General features: G+C 38.6%; 1 protein-coding gene across 1 annotated transcript in view; it reads right to left on the reverse strand.

Annotated features, from left to right (window-relative positions):
* Positions 1-20,980, reverse strand: part of GLIS3 (GLIS family zinc finger 3) — a 613,599-nt gene that overhangs the window by 30,381 nt on the left and 562,238 nt on the right. Inside the window, exon 9 of the mRNA XM_043978464.1 lies at positions 12,040-12,215. Within this exon, the coding sequence (XP_043834399.1) occupies positions 12,040-12,215 (176 nt within the window). The remainder of the gene's footprint in view (positions 1-12,039; positions 12,216-20,980) is intronic.

A 20,980-nucleotide genomic window follows, 5' to 3' on the forward strand; every position in this document is an offset into this window, starting at 1 on the left:
TTGGAGTCCCATGCTCTCACTAATTTATATGTCATGCAATATGTGGGGAAACAGCATGGTATAATGGAAGGAGTGCTGATCATGGAGAGAAAACCTGGATTTCAAATCCCAACTTGGTAGCTGGATGACTGTGAATAGGTCACTTAATCCCTAGACGACCCCCCCCCCCCACTCCAAAGCCTACTCCCTTCCAAACTTTTTCTATTACTCTCAAGGGCACCACAATGCTCTTGGTCAATCCCCTTTACAATCTCACTCCCACTTCCAAAGCTCCAGTGACTTCCTCTTGCCTCTAGGGTTCAATACATACTTCTTTGGCATTCAAATCTTTGGTTCCATCCTTTCCTTCTAGGATTATTGCCTACTAAACCCCTTCAAGAAAATTATGTTCTCACCAATTTGATCTACTTACTGTTTCTCATACATGACATTTTATGGTGCAGGGGAGAGAGTGCCAAACTTAGCATCTCAGGACCAGAGTTCCAATTCTAGCTTTTCTCTTTACTATGTGTGTCTGGGACGATTCGTGTATCCTTTCTGACCTCAGCAACCTTCTCTGTAAAATAAGGTGGCTTAAGGAGTTGATGTCTAAGGTCCCTTTCAACTTCAGATCTATGATACCTATCATCTCCAGCATTGTTACTTTGGTACATGCCATCTGTCCTTCATGCCTGGAATGTACTCTTCCAGACCTGCTCATTTCTGCCTCTAAAAATTCTCAGCTCCTTTCAAAATTCACCTAGAAGGTCATCTCCTACATGAAGGTCTTCTGGATCCTCTTACCTGCTAGGAAACTCCCTCAATTACCTTGTTCCTTGCCCTGCACCAGTACAGTGTAAGCTCTTTGAGGCAGAGGGTTTTTTGATCTTTTTATCTCCAGTACCTAATACTGTGCCCATAACATAAGAGGCCCTTAATAAATGCTTTTTTTAAAATTAATTGATTTTTTCTTTTTTTTCTTTTCTTTCTTTTTTTTTTTGTGAGGCAATTGGGGTTAAGTGACTTGCCTAGGGTCACATAGCTAGTAAGTGTTAAGTGTCTGAGGCCGGATTTGAACTCAGGTCCTCCCAAATCCTGGGCCGGTACTCTATCCACTGTGCCACCTAGCTGCCCCACTAATTGATTGCAGTTATATACAATATGTATGTGTGTGCATGCGCGCATGAGTATGTGTGTGCGCATGTGCATGTGCATGTGTGTGTGTGTGTGTGTGTGTGTGTGTATAAAGAGTTCACAGCTCCTTGCCCCCTAAATTATCCAGAATATCTACTGGGGCAGCTAGGTCATACAGTGCATAGAGCACTTACCCTGGAGTCATGAGGATCTAAGTTCAAATCTCACCTCAGATACTTATTAACTGTGTGACCCTGGGCAAATCACTTAACCCCAATTGCCTTAAACTCTCAGGCCATCTCCAGTCATCCTGATGCATATCATGCCACTGGACCCAGATGGCTCTGGAGGAGAGAGTGAGGTTGGTGGCCTTGCACTGCCTTCCCTCACTTAAATGCAGTTCATTGCAAGTCATGCCATCTGTCATAGACAAACAATAACCCAGATAATCTTCCTAATTTTGCATTTCAGTGGACTCATATGTCCTGAGATTAAGTATAATGGACCTCGCACAAAATTTCAGTGACCATAAAACCAAGTGAGGGGATGGAGCTAAGAGTGGGGGAGGAGAATCAAAGTCAGCCAAGAAAGAAGCAAACATCTACTAATCAGCAGTAAGAGAAAGAATCTTAAAATCCTAAATGCCCAGGGTGTGTCATGAGTCTGAGCCTGGACCATTGATCTAGGTGGCCAGCCAGTCCAAGTCAAGGCCTGATCCTTGTTCTATTAAAATTATTTGACACAATGCCCTCATTACCAGTAAGCCAGATGTTGCTGATGTGTTATTTTGATTTAAATATTCCCCCTCCACCCATTACTTCTATTCCTCCTCACTCCTCCCTTGTACCCTCAAACCAACAACCCCTCGTGTTTACTAGGAAAATCCCAGTTACAAATATGGGGATTACAAAATCCAGTTTGACATGGACATGATCAGCTCAGATTCAAATGATGCAGCCACTTAAACAGAATTATTTCAAAAGTACTTAATTTGCTTTTAAGAACACCAGTCTTTAGAGTCAGATTTATGAGTTCTGGACACAAGGCAGGCAGTTGTTTTCTGGAGTGATGACACCAACTTCCCAAACAAAAAGAAATGTTTATAAAATATAATGAAATTCATAACTATGGGCTCCAAATACTCTCCTTTTAGGAGCTGGTTCTTACCTAACATAATTGGCAACATAAGGCTTGGTTATCCCTTTTACAAACCAATAGAAACTCCTTTTTCTATTTAGCAGAACTTAGTTTGAATTCCCAGTGAGAAAACCCTGTGGAGGGCCATAAATGAATGAGTTGGACAGGCTGTTTTTGAAGAAATCAGGCAAACTTTGAAACACTCAAATGTGAAATGTTTTACTCTGTTTTACTAAAATTGGTCACATAAAGAACATATTTTCTTACATTTAGGATCAAGGTGTTGTGGAGGATCTCACCCCACCAATGGGCATACGAGTCACTATTCCTGGTTGAGGGTGGCCCCATGGAGTAACCCTGCTATAAATGAGGGCCTCCAGATGATATGACCTGTCATCCAAGGCCTAACACTGTGAAATCATGAGATGTGCCTTTACAGGGTACAGATCTTTTATTGGATAGGAGTTTATTAATCAGTAAATGTACAAAAGGGAGCAGCCTGTCCCATATGTTTTCCCTTCCTTTACTATTGTGAATTGTGTACAGCTGTTGAACTTCTCTAGAGAGTTGGGTAGCAGAGAGGTGACTGGTTCTGTGCACCTGCCCACCCTCCATCCATATGGCTGTGGGCACATTGCAGCTAAACTTTACCAAAAGTTTCAACATGGTTGCTTGGAACAAAGACTGGTGATCCGCAGATATCCATGGAAGGACTAGTTGGGGCAGATCTTCGTGTCTACTATAATAAGGTCATAGATTTAGAGGAAATCAAAGTGCAGAGAGGCAAATTGGACTGCTAATAAATGGCAGAACCAGGATCTAATCCCAGTCTAACCCAATCCAATCCATTAAGTACTTATTAAGGACCCACTACAGATGAGGAAAAGGGCATAGCAGCCAGAGTTGGCCTTGGCATCAGGAAGACCCCTGATCAAGTCCCAGCTCTACTACATCTGACTATATGACCTTAGGAAGGTCACTTTCTAGTGTCTCCCTTGTTGGATCATTATCTATATCATTTTCTACCACTGTCTGTATGTCCCAGAGATCTGTTCAGGGCCTTTTACTCTCTAAGTGACCTTCATAAGCCCCATAAGTTTAATTATCATTTCCATGTTGATGGTGCCTATATCTATATATCATCTCATTTTCTCACTAAGGTTTGGTCTCCATATCACCTTTTGTAAATTTCCAACTCAATGTTCAACAGATATCTTAAGCACAAAAGATCCAGAACAGAACTCATGATCACTGCCTTCTCATATACTGTTCTTCCAAATTCTGATATTTCTGTCAAGGGCATCACTATCCTTCCAGCCACCCAGGTACACAATCTCTGTGGGATCCTCTGTTTCTTAATTTGATTTATCTCACTTATCTAGCGAATTGCCAAATTTTGCCATCTCTCTATTCACACAGCCACCATCTCACTTCAGACTCTCATAACCTTTCTCTACTGAATTGTAAGAACCTCTTAAGTGGTCTGTGACTCAAGTGTCTCTCCACTCTAATTTAACTTCCATTTGGCTGTCAAAGTGAATATCTCAAAGTGAAGGTCTGATCTAGGTCACTTCCCTTCTCAACAAACTCCAGTGGCTCTCTTTTCCCTTTAGAAACCAATAGAAACACCTCAGTTTGACATTTAAAGCCCTTTGCAACATGACCCCAACCTACTTTTCAAAACCCCTTATACATGATGCCTCTTCACACTTCTGGAGTCCAGTCTCTTTATACCTCTAACTGGCTTTCTTAGTGTTCCTTATACATGCTACTCCATGTTCTGTGTCCTGTCTCAGTTTCTTTTTCTGTCTACCTCCTATGGCTAGAATGCACTGCTTCCTTTTTTTAGAATCCTTTGTAATCTGTACCACCAGCTTTAGGAATCTCCTCAGATACCAGTGCTGTGGAAGAGACTCTAGGGAATCTGTCTTAGCCAACCCACTTATTTACAGATGAGGAAACTGAGGCCCAGAGAAACCCGCCCAAAGTCACCCAGTACTAAGTATCAAAGACAGGATTACATTTTGGTCATTGATGGCAAGTTCAGTTTACTTTTTCTTGCAAACAAATATTTTGGTACACCTATAGATGCACATGTTGTTTGCCCTAGTTAGATTGTAAATTCCTCCAGGGCAGGAGATATTTCACTTTTATTTTGTATGCCCCAGTGATTATCACAGTCCCTGGAACATAGTAGGTACTTAGCAAATGCTAATTGATTAGTTTATTATTTACAAGTGGTTAACATATTGAAGTAGATGCCAAATGAATGTTGATTGATTAGTGTTTGTTTTTTTTTAATGTTAGTGACTTGTCAGAATACATTTTTTCTGTCACAAGAGGGCATGGGAGTGAGTTGCAGATTTGTCACCTGGTTGGGGGATGGGGTGCTGAGAAGAGGAAACAGCCTGAATTGGGGAGAAGGGGGATGGTAGAGGACAAATGTCTTTGCCTTTACAGTGCTGCTCAAAAACAGAAACTATGGTGAAATAAATCATCATAAAGTGAGTGGACCAACCAATGTGTGCTAGGAGGTCCTCTCATATCAATAAGCATATTTATTAGCTATATTTAAATGATGTGACTGGCTGGGCTGTAGCCCACTCAGTATCAGGGCCCTTTCCATAATTGCTTGTTTAAATGGCCTTTTTAATCATTATGGGAAATGAGTATGTGAAGGATCTGTGATTTCATTAATAGAGAAAACTCTGAATATAGGAAGGCTACCCAAGTCGATTGCAACCCACTTAGGACTTAATTCACATTAATTCTTTTTTTTAAAACATTTACTTTTTATTTTTTAAGTTTTTAAAATTTTATTTATTTATTTGTTTGTTTTTTTTGTGGGGCAATGAGGGTTTACTGACTTGCTCAGGGTCACACAGCTAGTAAATGTCAAGTGTCTGAGGTCGCATTTGAACTCAGGTACTCCTGAATACAGGGCTTGTGCTTTATCAGTGGATAGGCACCACCTAGCTGCCTTCTCATGTTAATTCGTATTATAAGTTCTAGCAAGTTGCCAGGGGTAATGCAGGTTGAAGGACTTAACCCACAGATACAAAAAAAATCACATAATTTCACCTTTGAAAGGCATCCTAGCTTTCATCTACTCCCTCCTACCCCCCCCCCCCTCCAAGGAATCCTTCCCTTCAAAACATTCAAAAGTGGTTTTTGCCTGAAGAGCTCCACAGGGCTAAACCCACTATTTCTGGAGGCAGCCCATTCACCTTTTCTACACAACTGGTCCCCGCAGGTAGGATTTGAATCCAGGTCTTCCTAAGAGAAGCATTCTGTTCATCCTACCTTGCCACCTACATGTTTGATTATTAAGGTTACAAGAGCATATCGGATAGTCTCTACATTTTTGTCTGTGTGCGTGTGTGTAGGGGGGTGCATGTGTGCACATGTGTGCACATGTGTGCATCTAGGTGTTGCCCTAGTTCTGTAGAATTGCTGGGATTCATTAAGATTTAGATAAGTAAGCTATTCTTAGAGTGATTTTATAGAGTGATCTGTACTGATTTCATATCCTCATTTATAATTTCCTTGGAGCAGGCAATTAATCCTTAGTCCTCTGTGAGCATTTAGAAGAGCATTATTGAGCTTAATGTAATTATTCATGTAAATGATGATTAACAATGATAACAATAAGAGAAACATTCTAGCACATATTGATTGTCTCACTCATTTGGTGACTATTCTTTTTACCAGGGTTTCTGGGACATAACTATTTCCTTTTTGGTGAAGAAATCAATCTTCCTGTACCATTATATTGTTACTGCAATTATAAACAGGAGTTTGAACATGGGCTCAGCCCATTTTCCACACAGTCACCAAATTCTTAGCAGTAGTTTTTCTTTTGAGCTTACTGACATTATTTCACAACAAAACATCTGTAGTTGTGACTAAATTTCCCTTGGGAGAAGATTCTGTTTATTATCTCCATAACTTGCTTTAAAACACACACACACACACACACACACACACATTCCAACATTCAATTCATGGTTCATTTTGAGAAACAAGACAGGTCATTCACTCCTGCTTCCAAAACGGCTCTTTCCTGGAAATCAGAAGTCAGAACCCCATGTAATCAGCTGATGGAGCATGAAGTTAAAGTCATACCTGCTAGTGCATTCCTATTTAAATATGAATGTTGGTTGATTTACATGAACTTGAAAGATGCTTCCGCTAAAAGCCAGAGGAGCCATTTACAAATCATTCTGTTCAAAAGACATGTTGGGCACAAAATCTTTTCTTTCTTGATGGAGCCAATTTAAACTGAGCTGACAAGTTTAAGACGACACATTGAGACAGAAAAATGTCACCATTGTTTTGGTAGCAGATTGAATGGAGGGTTCAGAAGTTGTAGTAGCTACGGCTCTTTAAATCATGAGAAGGCAGGTTATGAACTGCAGGAGACAGAGACTCACAGGGAAAGCTTCTACGCCCCATAGCTACATGATATATACCAAATGACAGACTAGAGAAAGCACTCCATGGTATTCTCCTTAATGAAATCTAATGACTTGACCTTGCCCGATTGAAATCTTTGTGTTGATTACTGGAAAACTTTAGAGAAGGAGAAAAAAAATGAATAAGTAGCTAAGGAATACTTTCCAGAGGAAGAATTTCAGTTGTGTTGGGGGTATACTCTAGATCATGGTTAACAGACTTTTGCTAGGAATGGTGAGGATGGAGGGGGCAGCAGCTGGGTGGCACACTCGATAAAGCACTGACCATGGTTTCAGGAGCACCTGAGTTCAAATCTGGCCTCAAGCACTTGACACTAGCTGTGTGACCCTGGGCAAGTCACTTAACCCTCATTGCCCTGCCCAAAACAAAAAACAAAAAAAAGATATTGTGGTACTTATTTGTCCCTGCTGGTAGAGCCTGGGATCCTAGAACTTATATCTGGGAAGAAACTCAAGGATACTGAAATCATAAGATTACAGATCTGGAGCTAGAAGGTTCTAGGTAATCTGGTCCAACTCCCAAGTTTTATAGACGAGGAAACCAAGGCCCAGCAAACTGTCTGAGGTTACATGGTGACCTGAATGACCTTGGTTTAAATCCCCTCTGATACTTTATCATCTGTATGATCATTGGAAAGTCGTTTTTTTTTCCAAGCCTCAATTTCCTTACTGGTAAAATGAGGATAGAAATGCACCAACCTCATGGAATTTCTATGAAGCTCAAATGAGATAACGTATGTAAAGTGCTTTGCAGGTCTGAAAGTGCTATATAAATGTCAGCTATTATTATTTCTTACAGAATTACAGCAGATAAGGAGAAAATGTTCTGGAAAAGAGTTTTATTTTTAGAGTGAAAAAAAAGAACCTGAATCCTATGCCATAAAATAGTATTGAAAGTCTCCCAGTGATGTCCCAGGAGAGGAAGAATGTATTTAAAATGGTACAGAGGAAGCTGAGATCTGAGAAAGGATGCATTCTTTGTCTAGCCAGCTTCTAATCTGTACATGACCCAAAGGAATATTGCATGGAGCTGAAATTCCCTCCTCATTTACCCAGGTCTTTTTTATTTTATTTTTTAAGCACAAAGCTCCTGTAATTGAACTTTAGTGAAATGATTGGTACTCTGTTTAAGTAGAATATGAATTATGTCCTGTGTGGCCATTACATTTTTAAAGAAATGTACTGAAGTAAGTAAAAAGAATGAATCAGGCTCAAACCTAGATGCCCCAAAGCTAAGCTGATCTGCAGATTGTCAAAAAGGCTTCAGAAGTAAGATAATGTCTAGGAGAGCAAGGCAAAATTTGACTATACAAAAGGGGCAATGGGGCATCATGGGTTAGGGCTCAGGAGTCCTGGGTTTAAGTCTTCCTTCAATCCTCATTCACTTTGTGACCCTGGACAAAATCACATCCTCTCTCTGGACCTCAACTTCCACATCTGCAAAATGAGTATGTTGGACCAAATTTCTAAGAGCCTTTGTAGTTTTGAAATTAGTTTCTACCCTCATTTTACTGGTAAGGAAACTGAGGTCCAGAAAGGTGAAGAGTTGCACTGATTTGCCCAAAGTCTCACAAAGAAAATACCAAGTAGTAGAACTCAAATTTGAACCCAGGTCCTCAGAAAACAGATGAAATAAATTTTTGACTACACCACATTGTCTCATATATAATATGAGAGCTGCTACAGACCTTAAAGGACATATAGTACAAATCCCTTATTAAACAGGAGAAACTGAGGCTAAATGAAGGGAGTTTCTCAAGGTCACACAGATAGCTTTTATAGTTTTGCACATGTTGGCATCGCATATATATGTACAATATACATATATGATATGTGCATGTGCAGATATGTATGTAAATATACTCACATGAACACACATATACACATACATGCATATACATGTGTGTATGAGCTGAGGAGAAAGACAACAGTTGAGTTCTGGTCTTGGGGAACTCATTGGGTGAGAAAACTTAATGGTATGTATATGAATCTTTTTGAAATGTGTATTTCATCAAACACTTCTTTAAAAAGCTGTTAATGGAATACCAGCTTGACTTAGTTTCTAAATTAGTCCCCACTAAATGTAGACATTACGCTATCTAATGGGTGACTTCATGCCTTAGACTCAGCCAGACAATTTATGCTCCCCTTTGCCTCAGTTCTTCCCTTTTAAAAATGGTAATAACGCTTCTTCTTGACCTCCATTTAGTGTGGAGAACTCTGAGGGCATCTGAATCATATGCCATGAGAAATCTGAGATGATGATTGATTAAGTCATAAACTCCTTAGAAGGCACACTTAATGAGAACACATGGATGCTATCAGATAGCAGCATTGGTACTGATTGAACACAGTGGGCTTTTATTAGGGTACAGTTGCATGTTATTGTCATGACCTTGCTAAACAACCTTGGGTCAGCCACTTATCCTTTTGGAGCCCCAATTTACTTGTCTGTTAAATAAAGGGATTGGACTAGTTGATCTCCAAGATTTCTTCTATCTCCAGATCCTGGGATTACTGATATCAAACCAGGTCAAAAATGGGGATATCTGCTTGCCAAAAATATTTGCTACTGTCATGGAGGATGTCCTATACAGAGACCAAATGGATAACAGTTCCCCTAGAAATTGTAAGGTAATCCAGTTCTTGTTTATAAATATCTTGGGGCATCAGTGCATGAATGGGAAAAAAAATCATCAAGCATTTATATGTACTATGTAGTGGGTTAAACATTAGAGACACAAGCAAAAAAGCAAAGATAGTTTCTGTCCTCAAGTGGCCTACATTTTAATGGCAGAGACAACATGCAGAAGTCGGGTGATCAAGGAGGACCACTTTAGCCTGGAAAACTATAGGGATTGTGAATTGGGTCATAAGATAACATGTCCCATCCAGGAGCAATGATGGATTTGACATGATCATTGTTCCTGACTCCAGACCTGAAGGGAAGAGGAAAGGATACTTGTGCACTGAAGAGGTTGTGCAAGAGGTGGCTGGAGAGGAGAGGTTGATCAAGATCCATGATATCAAAGGATTTCCTCAGCGAAGTCTACAAACACTCAAAAGCATGACCTACCATTCTAGCCAGAGGTCAGTAGACTATGGTCCCTGTGCCAAAACTGGGCTAAGAATAGTTAGCTTGCCAGCTATTCGAAAATAAGTAGTAGGCAGATTTGACCTATTGTCTATAGTTATTGACCCCTGACCTACAGGATATAGTTATATGACCATTTACTTAGAGCATCACAACACACACACACACACACACATACCACACACACACACACTATCTATCTATCTATCTATCTATCTATCTATCTATATATATATATATATATATATATATATAGAGAGAGAGAGAGAGAGAGAGAGAGAGAGGGAGAGGGAGGGAGGGAGGGAGGGGGGGAAGAGGGGGAGGGGGAGAGAGGGAGGGGAAGAGCACTGCAGATAGACATGAGCTGCATTCATAATTGAACAAAAAGAAGAAAATGAGAAGACTGCATTTGATCACACATTCAATGATCCCAAACTTCTCTGTGCCACACAATATGTCTTTAACACCAACATTTAGGGGATGTTTATGTCCACAAGCCAGAGACTAACACCATTCTAATGAATCAAAATTGAGGGTTATTTAAAGGGCAATGAAGACACCCATGATGTACATAAGAAGGTTTCAATGTACCTAGAGTGGTCTAGAACCAAGTGTGTCCTGAGGTTTAAATGACATAATGGATGGAAAATACTTGGCAAACCTTAAGGCACTATAAAAGGGCAATTATTATGATTAGCCTATAATGACCAGTCTTCTAGTATGGTGATGATGCAATTCCCTGAATTTTCTACTATACTGCTTTTGATTTCAACCAATGCTTATAGAGTAATACAAGGGTGTGCTTTTAAATGTTTAACAACCAGGCTCTGCAGAAATATCAATATCTATAGTTATAGTTCTCTCTAAATATACACACATATGCATATATATGTATACATCTATATACACACAAATATATGTATACATGTTATATGTATAATATTATACACACTTTTAAGTTTACTCTATTACCGACACTTTCTTAAGGATAGACAGTCAACAACGTAATAAATCAAGCCCCTATTATGAAGATTAACAATTTCTGAAATGTAAATGCTCACACTGACAATTTAACAATTCAGTTGCAAAAGAAGCTTAAAGGTCCTATAAGCCAGATCTCCTGATTAACATTCTGGTATACTGTCTAATTCTTTAATTAAAAATCATGGATACTATTTGAGAAAACTTGAATGTCTCTTAGTAAGCCTCCGTTATGGTTTAAGACAGATGATTCAAGTCAGAGGTATCAAAATTAAAATTAATTTGATGTGAAGAAGGATCACAGATTTAGAGATCAAACTGGAAATGATCTCAGGGTATCTAGTCAAACAGCTCCATTTTACAGTTGAAGAAACTGAGGGCCAAAGATGTTAAGTGATTGTCTAAGATCACACAGGTAGTGTCAGAGGTGGGATTTGAACCCAGTTCTTCAAACTTGTCTGTTAGTGCTCTTTCCACTATACCCCATTGACTCCATCTGACCCAAGATGAGTAATAGATAAAACAAGCTGGCCAGGCTCAAACTATGATCTGTAGAGGCAAGTAGAGAGAAGAATCCATTATGAAGTTCTCTGCCCTGTTCTGTACTGATGGGGTTCCCCTGTAGGAGAAGGTTGTTGCCATTCTTCCTTGGAGAGAAGGTGCTACAAGTACTGATAAGATGGGGGACTAGTCTCAATCTTCATCTACTGCCTCTTCCTGAAGCTACTTCCCCATGAACTTTGTTCCGCTGGTAGAGCCAAGCATCTTTCTGACTATTCAGGTTTACATACCACTCTTTCCCATGTTACAGGGTCCATCTCAGCTTTAGAGGGAGCAGGTTTCTTGTAACACATTTGTTTTTCTCCCTGCTAACCTGCTATCTTTTGGAAGCAGAGAGTAATTATACATGTAATAACATTGTGATGGAGAAATCTAGGGGAAAGAGGACTAGAGGGCCCCAGACCTGCAGCCTGCATTTTCTCTGTTCTATGGTTTGAACTCTGTGTGAGTATAAGCAATAATGCCACCTCACTTTTCAAGTCTGCAAAATACAGAGGAATTCTGTGACTTATTTTTTCTACATTTCATTGCAGAGGAAGGCCATAAGAAACCAAAGCAGAACCTTTCTCTTCTGATTCGAATGTATTCTGAGCATTGAAAGGCAACCTTACCAGTACCATAAAGCTTTTTCAAATTAAGACAGTCATTTTCCATTTCTTTTTTTTTTTTCACCCTTACCATGAACGTGGAAGCCATTTGGTTGAAAGGAAGAACTTGTTCCCGGCTGGTATGACTTCAAGTGTGATCCTGCTGACTGCTGAACATGGGAAGGTGGTGGTCTCTGCATGACTGAAGTCGGGGCTGGCATTCTCCGGGGGCTAATGTGGTGGGGAGATGGAGCAGAAGGGGCAAACCTAAGGAAACAATTGGAAAATAAATGGAAGTGACATAAGATGGCTGGAGCAAAGGTTAAATTTCTTTTTTAAAGCTTTTGAGGGAAAATGTTAATTAGCTGATCACAAACGGTGGCTTAGAAAAGAGAATGATGGGGGCAGCTAGGAGGCACAGTGGATAAAGCACTGGCCTTGGATTCAGGAGGACCTGAGTTCAAATCCAGCCTCAAACACTTGACACTTAACTAGCTGTGTGACCCTGGGCAAGTCACTTAACCCTCATTGCCCTGCAAAAAAAGAAAAAGAAAAGAGAATGATAATACACTTTTAAACAACAAACCTATATTACTTGCTTCTCATCCATCCATTCTGTCCCCTGAATCCCTAACTTCTTATTTCACTCACATTTTAACTATGATTATTAAACAAACCAGTAAAGGAGAGAAAAAACAAGCAAACAAACCGTGGTTACATGTGGGTTTATTAAGTCTTTCAAACTTGATTTCAAACATTTGGAGGTTGGCGAAACTCAGAACACATTTTGCCAGGCCCCCTTTTTCTGCTAATTTTTAAATCCATTTGCATTTTAAGGGAAATTTAATCCATATGTTTCTGATTCATTTACACTTAGCTCATCAAAATTTTCTTTTGTAAGACACATGTGATGTCCAAGAAGTGTTATGGGGCTTTGGGATGATGGTCTAATCCTTTTCAAACAATACATTTCCCTTTGCCAAAAGTAAATTGACTTAAATCTCAAAAGGGTCAAGTATGGTTTGAAACGCACAGCCCCAGAGGCTGAAGTGGGTTCTGTGCTTGGCACAAAGCACTCCCTTGGCTCAAACAGAAACAGAATGGGAAACCATCTTTTGCAACTATTTATGCCAATCATGTTCATTCTGTAGGACAGTTTTTTAAGGGGATGAGAAGGGAGGAATCTTTGTAATATCTCAATACCTAGCACTTTAGGGTTTACAATTTACTTTTGTTTCAACAGCCTTATGAGGTAGATAGCATAAAATTATTTTATATGTTTTACTTTTTCCTCAATTACACATTAAAACAATTTTTAACATTATTTTAGTTTTGAGTTCCAAATTCTAACTTCCCCTGCTTACCCCCTGAGATGGTAAGCAGATATAGGTTATACGTGTGCAATCATGTAAAACATTTCCATATTAGTCACTTTGTATTTAAAATTTTTTTAAAAAGAATGAAAGAAAGAAGTGGGAAAATAGCATGCTTTAGTATATACTCATACAATATCAGTTCTTTCTCTGGAGGTGGATAGTATGCTTCATCATTAATCCTTTGGGATTGTCATGGATCATTGTATTGCTGAGAATAGAGAAGCCATTCACACCTCTTCATAGAACAATTTTGCTATTACTCTGTATAACATTTTCCTGCTTCTGCTCACTTTACTTTGTATCAGTTCATGGAAGTCTTTTTGAAATCATCCTTCTTGTCATTTCTTATTGTACAATATTTCATCACAATCGTATACCACAACTTGTTTAGCCATTCCCTAATTGATAGGCATACCTTCAATTTCCAAGTCTTAGTCACCCCAAAAAGAGCAAGCATAAATATTATTAACATCAATTTATAGATGAGGAAACTAAAGTTTAGAGAGGTTGTATCTTATCAAGGATACATAAGGGTAGATAAATTTTTATCTTGTAATTCCAGAGTCAGAAAACTAAAAGGAAGTTTTTAATACAGATTATTTCTCTTAAATTTGAAGGGAGGGCATACTTTCTAGTACAGCATTATAGATAAGTATTTATAAAATTGTTATGGTGCTTTGAGGTTTGCGAAACCCTTTATCTCATTTGAAACTCGCAACAGTCCCATGAGGTAGGTGTTATTATTAATCACAATTCACAAAAAAACACAATGAAGAAGGGTGACTTTGGCAGGGGAGGATATAGATACTGTCAGAAGGAGTATTTGAACCAAGGTCTTCCTGGATCCTAATTAAGGGTTTTATTCATTGTGCCACCTATCTGCCTAACCATGGAGCAATTTGAAAGAGGTCTTTGCTCCACAATGGCACCTAGCAATGTAATAATCCGAGTATCTGGGCATTTTGGAACCAGCCTGTAATCCTGGGTAGTTGGGCATCATTGTGCACTCATCTGGAGGGGTCCATGATAGTTTTTCATCCATAAGACTACTCCTAGCTCATGTTTAGCCTTGATCCCTCCCTGTTTGTGAACAGAAGGAACAGGAGGGTAGAAGAAAGGAACGGGTATAGGCTGATGGCCACCAGTGTTCTGGCCAAGCCATAGGTATCCCAGAAAATACCATAGATAGGATCCATTCCCTTTTGAGCCTTTCCAGGGGATACTTCCCATGCATCTAAAGGGCTGAAGGGACCTAAATTTGGGTGTCAATCAAGGAAAGAGATCAATACCATTTGGTAATCTGGACTTGGCTCCCTTACTGCACACACATATTTATCCCTTGAAAAACCATGAAATTCAACATTTACTAAGCAACAGCTATGTGGAAGTCAGTGTCCTGGTGCCTTCATCACAAAGATAAAAAAGGCACAGTTATCTTTAGGCTTACAGTCTACTGAGTGGGGAGTGTGGGTTTGTGTAATACAATGGCTATGAAAATAAGTCTAAATCAAGGAAGAATGTGAGAAGGGAACTGGAGTGATCCAGACAAGATACTCTAGGAAACTGAGGAGAAAGAGAATGCTAGGATCAGGAAAAAGTGGGACAGTGACTTGAACATAGTAGGCATTTACGAAATGTTAGCTGACTGGGCCATGAAGAAAGAGAATTTAAACATTGGGTAGAGGGGTAAGAAAGAAGTTCATTCCAGATATGGGGGGTGGAGGGAGGTAGAACATGCAGCTTTCACAGTGAATAAAAAGAAGCTGAAGATGGCAAGAAGAAATTAAAGAACAGCTAATGGTCTAGTTTGCCTGGAATGTAGAGTCCATGCAGGTGAATAATGAGGAATAAAGCAGCAAAGGTAGGATGGAGTAAGAATGTGAAAGTTCCTAAATGTTAGGCTGAGGAATTTGCATTTAATTCTATGGGCATTAGGAAGCTACTGAAGACTTTTGAGCAGGGGAGTGACATGTTTTAGGAAGATTATTTTAGTGGCTGCAAGAAATATACACAAGACAGAGAAGAGATTAGAGGTAGGGAACCTGATTCAGAGAATACTATAACAGTCCAATAATCCTAAAAGCTGAAAAAAATCACCTGATTCCTAAAATGTCAGACTGACTATAACATAAAATCAATTATTATAAATCCTAATAAATTGATCAAGTGTCTAATTTATTAATTCAGTAAGTATAGTATTGATCTATTGAAAAGAGACATTAAAATTGGTCCTAAAAATTAATACAATTATATATATAGTGGTCTTGGTTTACCAAAAGTATAGCCTTAGTGAATTACCAACTTTTCAACTATTTATTCTTCTATCTTGTAGACATAGGCTATGGAACTAGTATCCCTAGATCAATTAGCTGATTATGTCATTAACTTTCTTGTAACATGTCAATTTACCTCTCTCTGCCTTTCAAAGTCCATATGTCAAAAAAGATGATTCTCCAAACTGAGATCTTTTTTTCTTTCCTGTCCTTACCCCTCTTCCCATTTCTTCCCTTCTCTCCCCTCCTCTCCTTTGCTCTCCCTTTCCCTCCCCTGCATCCTCTTTATTGGAGCAGCTTAGGTGAGACAGTATGTAAAACTATCCTGACCTTATTATTCGGATGTAACATAAATATGTTAAGAAATGATGAGACAAATAATAAGATCAGACTAGATGACTTGCAAGTTCCCTTACAACTCTTAAAGAGTATGAGATTTCAGTGGACAGAGGGCAATAGTTTTTAAAGAGAAGTTGTTGAAGTAAGCCATCCAGTTTACTCATGGTTTTCATTGCTACTTTTAAAAAAGAAAACATTAACTGAAGACTCCTTGCCAGGTAAAATATTTTCTTTTGGAGCCTATTATCCTTTCAATAGATATTACTCTAAGAAAAAGTGTTGAAAGATTTAGGTAAACAAATACAGCACTTACACTGAGAATATCTCTATGGATATTTCTAAGACTTCCCCTAAAATCTTATCATGGCACAGAGGTGAATTGTGGAGTTTGAAAGCTACAAACCACAGGCTCTACCATGTGTCCCTACCATGCTGAAAAGCATTTGATTCAGACATAGTTTACTTATGAGAGAGAATGACTGAGACTCATCACCCAACCATTGGCCACTAGGTGACAAATTCTTTGACCACAGCAACCCATGAAACAAAGAGAAAAGGGGGAAATGGCCCTTATTTTTAGGTAACTTTTTGCTTTCACATTGTTGGTAGTGAAAGAAAAGACAGTAGAAGTTAACATTAATTAAAAATTAACTGTTGGAACATTAATTGTGGACTATTTGTCCAGTGATCAGTGAAATGACATACTTTTGGAACAAATGAACCACATCAATATCGACATTCTTACAATAAATGAAACAAAAGGAAGTTGTAGCTAAATGGATAGATGAGTCTGGAGAGGGAAATTTTAAAAATATGTTTAGTGGAGTTAGTTTTATTGTGTGTCCAAAGGTGATATGAAACATCATTTTATGGGATGCTTTGTTAGTATCATCTTGCATTGTTCAGGATAAATATGTGAAGCAAAAGAAGGACCCTGAAGATAAACGCAGCTTTGGCACCACCATCTACTACAGAGGAAGAAGGGGAAGAGAAATGCCACAAAGAATTTGACAAAATCCTCCCAACCAAATCAATGTATGATTTTATAAACATATGTTGGTGATAATTATGCTAAGGTAGGCATAGGAGAAAAGGATGAAAAATATGATTTAAATATGGTTTATGGTTAAGAATAAGAAATACCTCAAAGGTCTGAAGAATATTCAGAAGTTTCATACCTATATGGAATTGTAAGATCATATATTTAGATGCAGAAGTACAACCTCCTCTATATTCCTCAGAGGAGACTGAGGCTCAGAGAAATTAGAAGATTTGCTCATCATCACAGAGCTAATAAGTCTAAGACAGAATCTGAACCCAAGTATCCCTGACTCCAGATCCAGTATTTTACATACTATATAAATACTTTCTTCCAGAAGAGATTTAGGATGTAAGCATGGTGAGCTCAGTTTAACATCGTATGAAATGAAATTTACTTTATTTTAGCAGACATGAAACTATTGGTTACTGGCAAAGGAGTAATTTCAGAACCAGCTGTTTGTATGTTATCAGATCATTGAAAAGGATAGATCAAAAGTCAAAAATTAATATCCAATTAGAAGAAAGACAAAGATTGAGAAGACAGTTCATAAAAGTGTAATAACTCCAACCTGATCTGTTAAAACTAACTCATTCCTGAAAAATTGCAAGTGGAGAAAGTCCAATCTGTTCCCTTTGCTTTAAAATGCTTTCTTTAAAAATCTAACACATAAAACAGTTGCCACGGTAAGGAGTCCAAAAGAACCAAAAAAATCACTTCAGCCAGCAAATACTTGATTTAGCCAAGAGTTATAGCTAAGGGCAATATTGGCGTAGAATAGAAATACATTTTTATTTCATGGGAAGATTCTGGAATACAGAGCCATCTACAGTGGCAGAGCCCAGGATCTGTCTGTGATAGTGCTGCAGTTCCAATACAGTTTACTTATTGAATTTTCAATGATTTGGGGGAATTTGTATTTGTAGTTATAAAATTTGTGTTAGTTTATAAAAGATGACAGTTTTCTCGTGTGTAATTCTAGCTTCCTGATAATTTTTAAAGGTGTCTGGTAGATGGTAAATTTTTCTGATCTTTGGTGATATGCTGCATGGCTTCTACCATTTCATTAGTCTTGGCTACCTTAGAATGCCTTTTCTGTAATTTCCAGTAGTGTCAGCCTTAATGCATTTTGTTCCTTCACCCAACATGTTCAAAGCCACATCTTGTCATTTCTACTCTATTCACACATTTCTACTCTACTTATACAACACCTTAGTTCAGACCATCATCACCTCTTGCCTAAATTATTGCAACAGGATCCTAATTGGCCTATATACCCTAAGTCCCTTCCTACTCTCGTCATAAACTGCCACCAAAGTGATTTTCATGAATTACTGTTACAACCATATAACTCACCTACTCAATAAAATTCAGTAGCTTCTCAATATCTCTATGTTGAAACATTATTTTAAATTTAGCTTCTAAAATTTAAAATCTGCTCCTAACCTATGTTTCTAGAGTCATTGTACATTACTCTACCTCCTACATTCTGTGATCTAGCCAAACTGGTCTCTCTGCTCCTAATATTGAACCCTCCATCTTCTGTCTCTGTGTATTTGCAATTGCAGTCCTCCCTTCCTGGAATGCGCTCCTATTTTATCTTCAGCTCCCAAAATCTCTCTTTTTTTCTCCAAGATGTAGCTAAAATATCATCTTCTACCTGTAGCCCTTCCTGATCCCCAACTGCTTATATTCTTCCTATCAGCCTACCTTTTCCTAATTAAGAAGGCAATAAAATATAAAATTCACTTGGGAAAGATTTGTAGCAAACATTAAAACTAAAAACACAGTAGTTAAAGATACCAGCTTTTATACTGACAGGATACTAATACTTCAATTATTTGCTCATTTAATTCATTTAATTTACTCATTTAATTCATCAATTCAACAGAGGTTTATCAAGCACCTGCAGTGTACAAAGAACTGTGAAATGTGGTAGAGGAAATATAAAATTTAGATATGTCATGATCCCTATCCTCATAGAGTTTGCATCTAGCAGTGTAATAAAACACACAGAGATATCACTATAAGACATAACAGTATACAAACTGCTGTGTTAAGTCTGAAGGAAAGGCTGACCAAGAAAAACATCTAAGGTTTCTTGGAGGAGGTGGCATCTGAGCTGGGCTTCAAAAGATTGGTAGGAATTCACTAGGCAAAGAGGGGGAAGGGAAGCCCATTCTAAGTAAAAGGAACAACAGGATTGAAGGCATGTAAGCAGAAGAGTAAGTGGAGTTTTTTGAAGAGACACTAAAGGAGTATATTAGTATGGAACATCTGGAAATGGAGGGTTTTAAGGTTTTCAGAATGTCAGGCAAAGGAGGTTTTACTCAGTAAGTAATAGGGAGTTACTGAATATTTTGAGCAGAGTGATGATATAACAAATAAAATACTATATAATTCATATGTACCCCATTAGACTTGTGCCCAGAAGCTAGAAAATGGACTCAATAATCTCTGAAATTCTGTCCAAGCTAATTATTCTACAAAATATGACTGTGATGCAATAATCTCCATTTATGCCCATTTTCCCCCCAGCTGCTAATCTGCATGCCTTGGTGTTTATCATTATTAACTTTACAAGGCTTTGTTTGCTCCCACTTACTGTCTTTTCCCTTGGATTCTTTATGATTTTGAACAATAGATCACTGTTATATAAACATACAAGTCACTGAGATCGGCAGAATCCCAGCTTACAGGAAACAGACTGCATGAAAGGAAAACAAACATAAAATCCAGGCTGCCACCCTCCACTCACTTAGTGTAGTTGGGGTAACCTTACCATGAGCTAGAAGTGGTCTGCCAAAATTGCAGAAAACAGGTTTCAAATACAGAATGACAGAAAATATACTTAGCAAAAGTATAATCTCCTTAAGGATGTACCTGGTTTTCAGCTTTCTTTGGTGTTTGTTCTGCTCAATTTCCCTTCTCTCCTTGGTCCCCCGACATAATACCTTTGAGCTTTGTGTAAGTTTTCAAGGCTTGGGTAAAGATAGCAGATGGCAAAGAGGATGGATCACAGGGCACCATTTACCATGAGCAATGTTCGTCAACACTACAGAAGTTTCTCACAGTACTGTATGGCTTTCATAGGGTTTACTGAGAAAGGGATCTCTAAAAGGATTCTGAATAAGCAAAAGTGATCTTTCCCTTTTCACAATCTTTTTTTTCTCATCATTGACAACATCATCATCATAACTTCCTTGCGAGATAATGGGTTGGTTATAATTGTATGACTTCAAACAAAGGATCAAAGACCACTTATTGGGAATGTTCTTGTAAAGATTCCTTTTGAGTATGGGTTTGATGAGGTGGCCAATAAAATGCCTTTCAACCCTAAATTGGGTGATCTCCTAAATCTGTCATGTGTCTATGGACTTTGTTAAAGCTGTAGTATTCCACAGAGGACAGAGAGACAGTTCAGAGAAAGAGGACCTGAATTCAAGTCCCAACTGGGACAATACTGGATGTGTGCCCCTAAATAAGTCAGCACAGTGCCTGGCCGATAATAAGTACTGATTGATGTAATGTCTCAGTGCCCCTGAAAAACTGAGACTATATATACATTGTAAGGAAATGCAATGAAGAATGGGTAGAGGGAGTTTCTTTTTTTTGTTTGTGTTTTTCTCTAGGGGGTGGCAGGGCAATGAGGGTTAAGTGACTTACTCAAGGTCACACAGCTTGTAAGTATCAAGTGTCTGAGACTGGATTTGAATTCAGGTCCTCCTGAATCTAGGGCCTATGCTTTATCCACTGTGCCACCTAACTGCCCAAGGGAGTTTCTTTATCTCAAAGTTCTCTATATCAATGAAATCATGGGTCCAGATCATTCCCTTTATCCCTATCTTAGAACTTGCAAAATCATTATCTCTGATCCTCAAGTCAACCTGGTGAGATATTATAAGTGTCATGGTCTCCATGTTACAGTTGAATGAACTGAGGCAAAAAGAGTTTAAGTGACTTGCCCAGGGTCACAGAACTGGTAAGTATCTGAGACAGGATTAG

The sequence above is a fragment of the Dromiciops gliroides genome, chromosome 1, assembly GCF_019393635.1.
Source record: "Dromiciops gliroides isolate mDroGli1 chromosome 1, mDroGli1.pri, whole genome shotgun sequence".
Classification (NCBI taxonomy): Eukaryota; Metazoa; Chordata; class Mammalia; order Microbiotheria; family Microbiotheriidae; genus Dromiciops; species Dromiciops gliroides.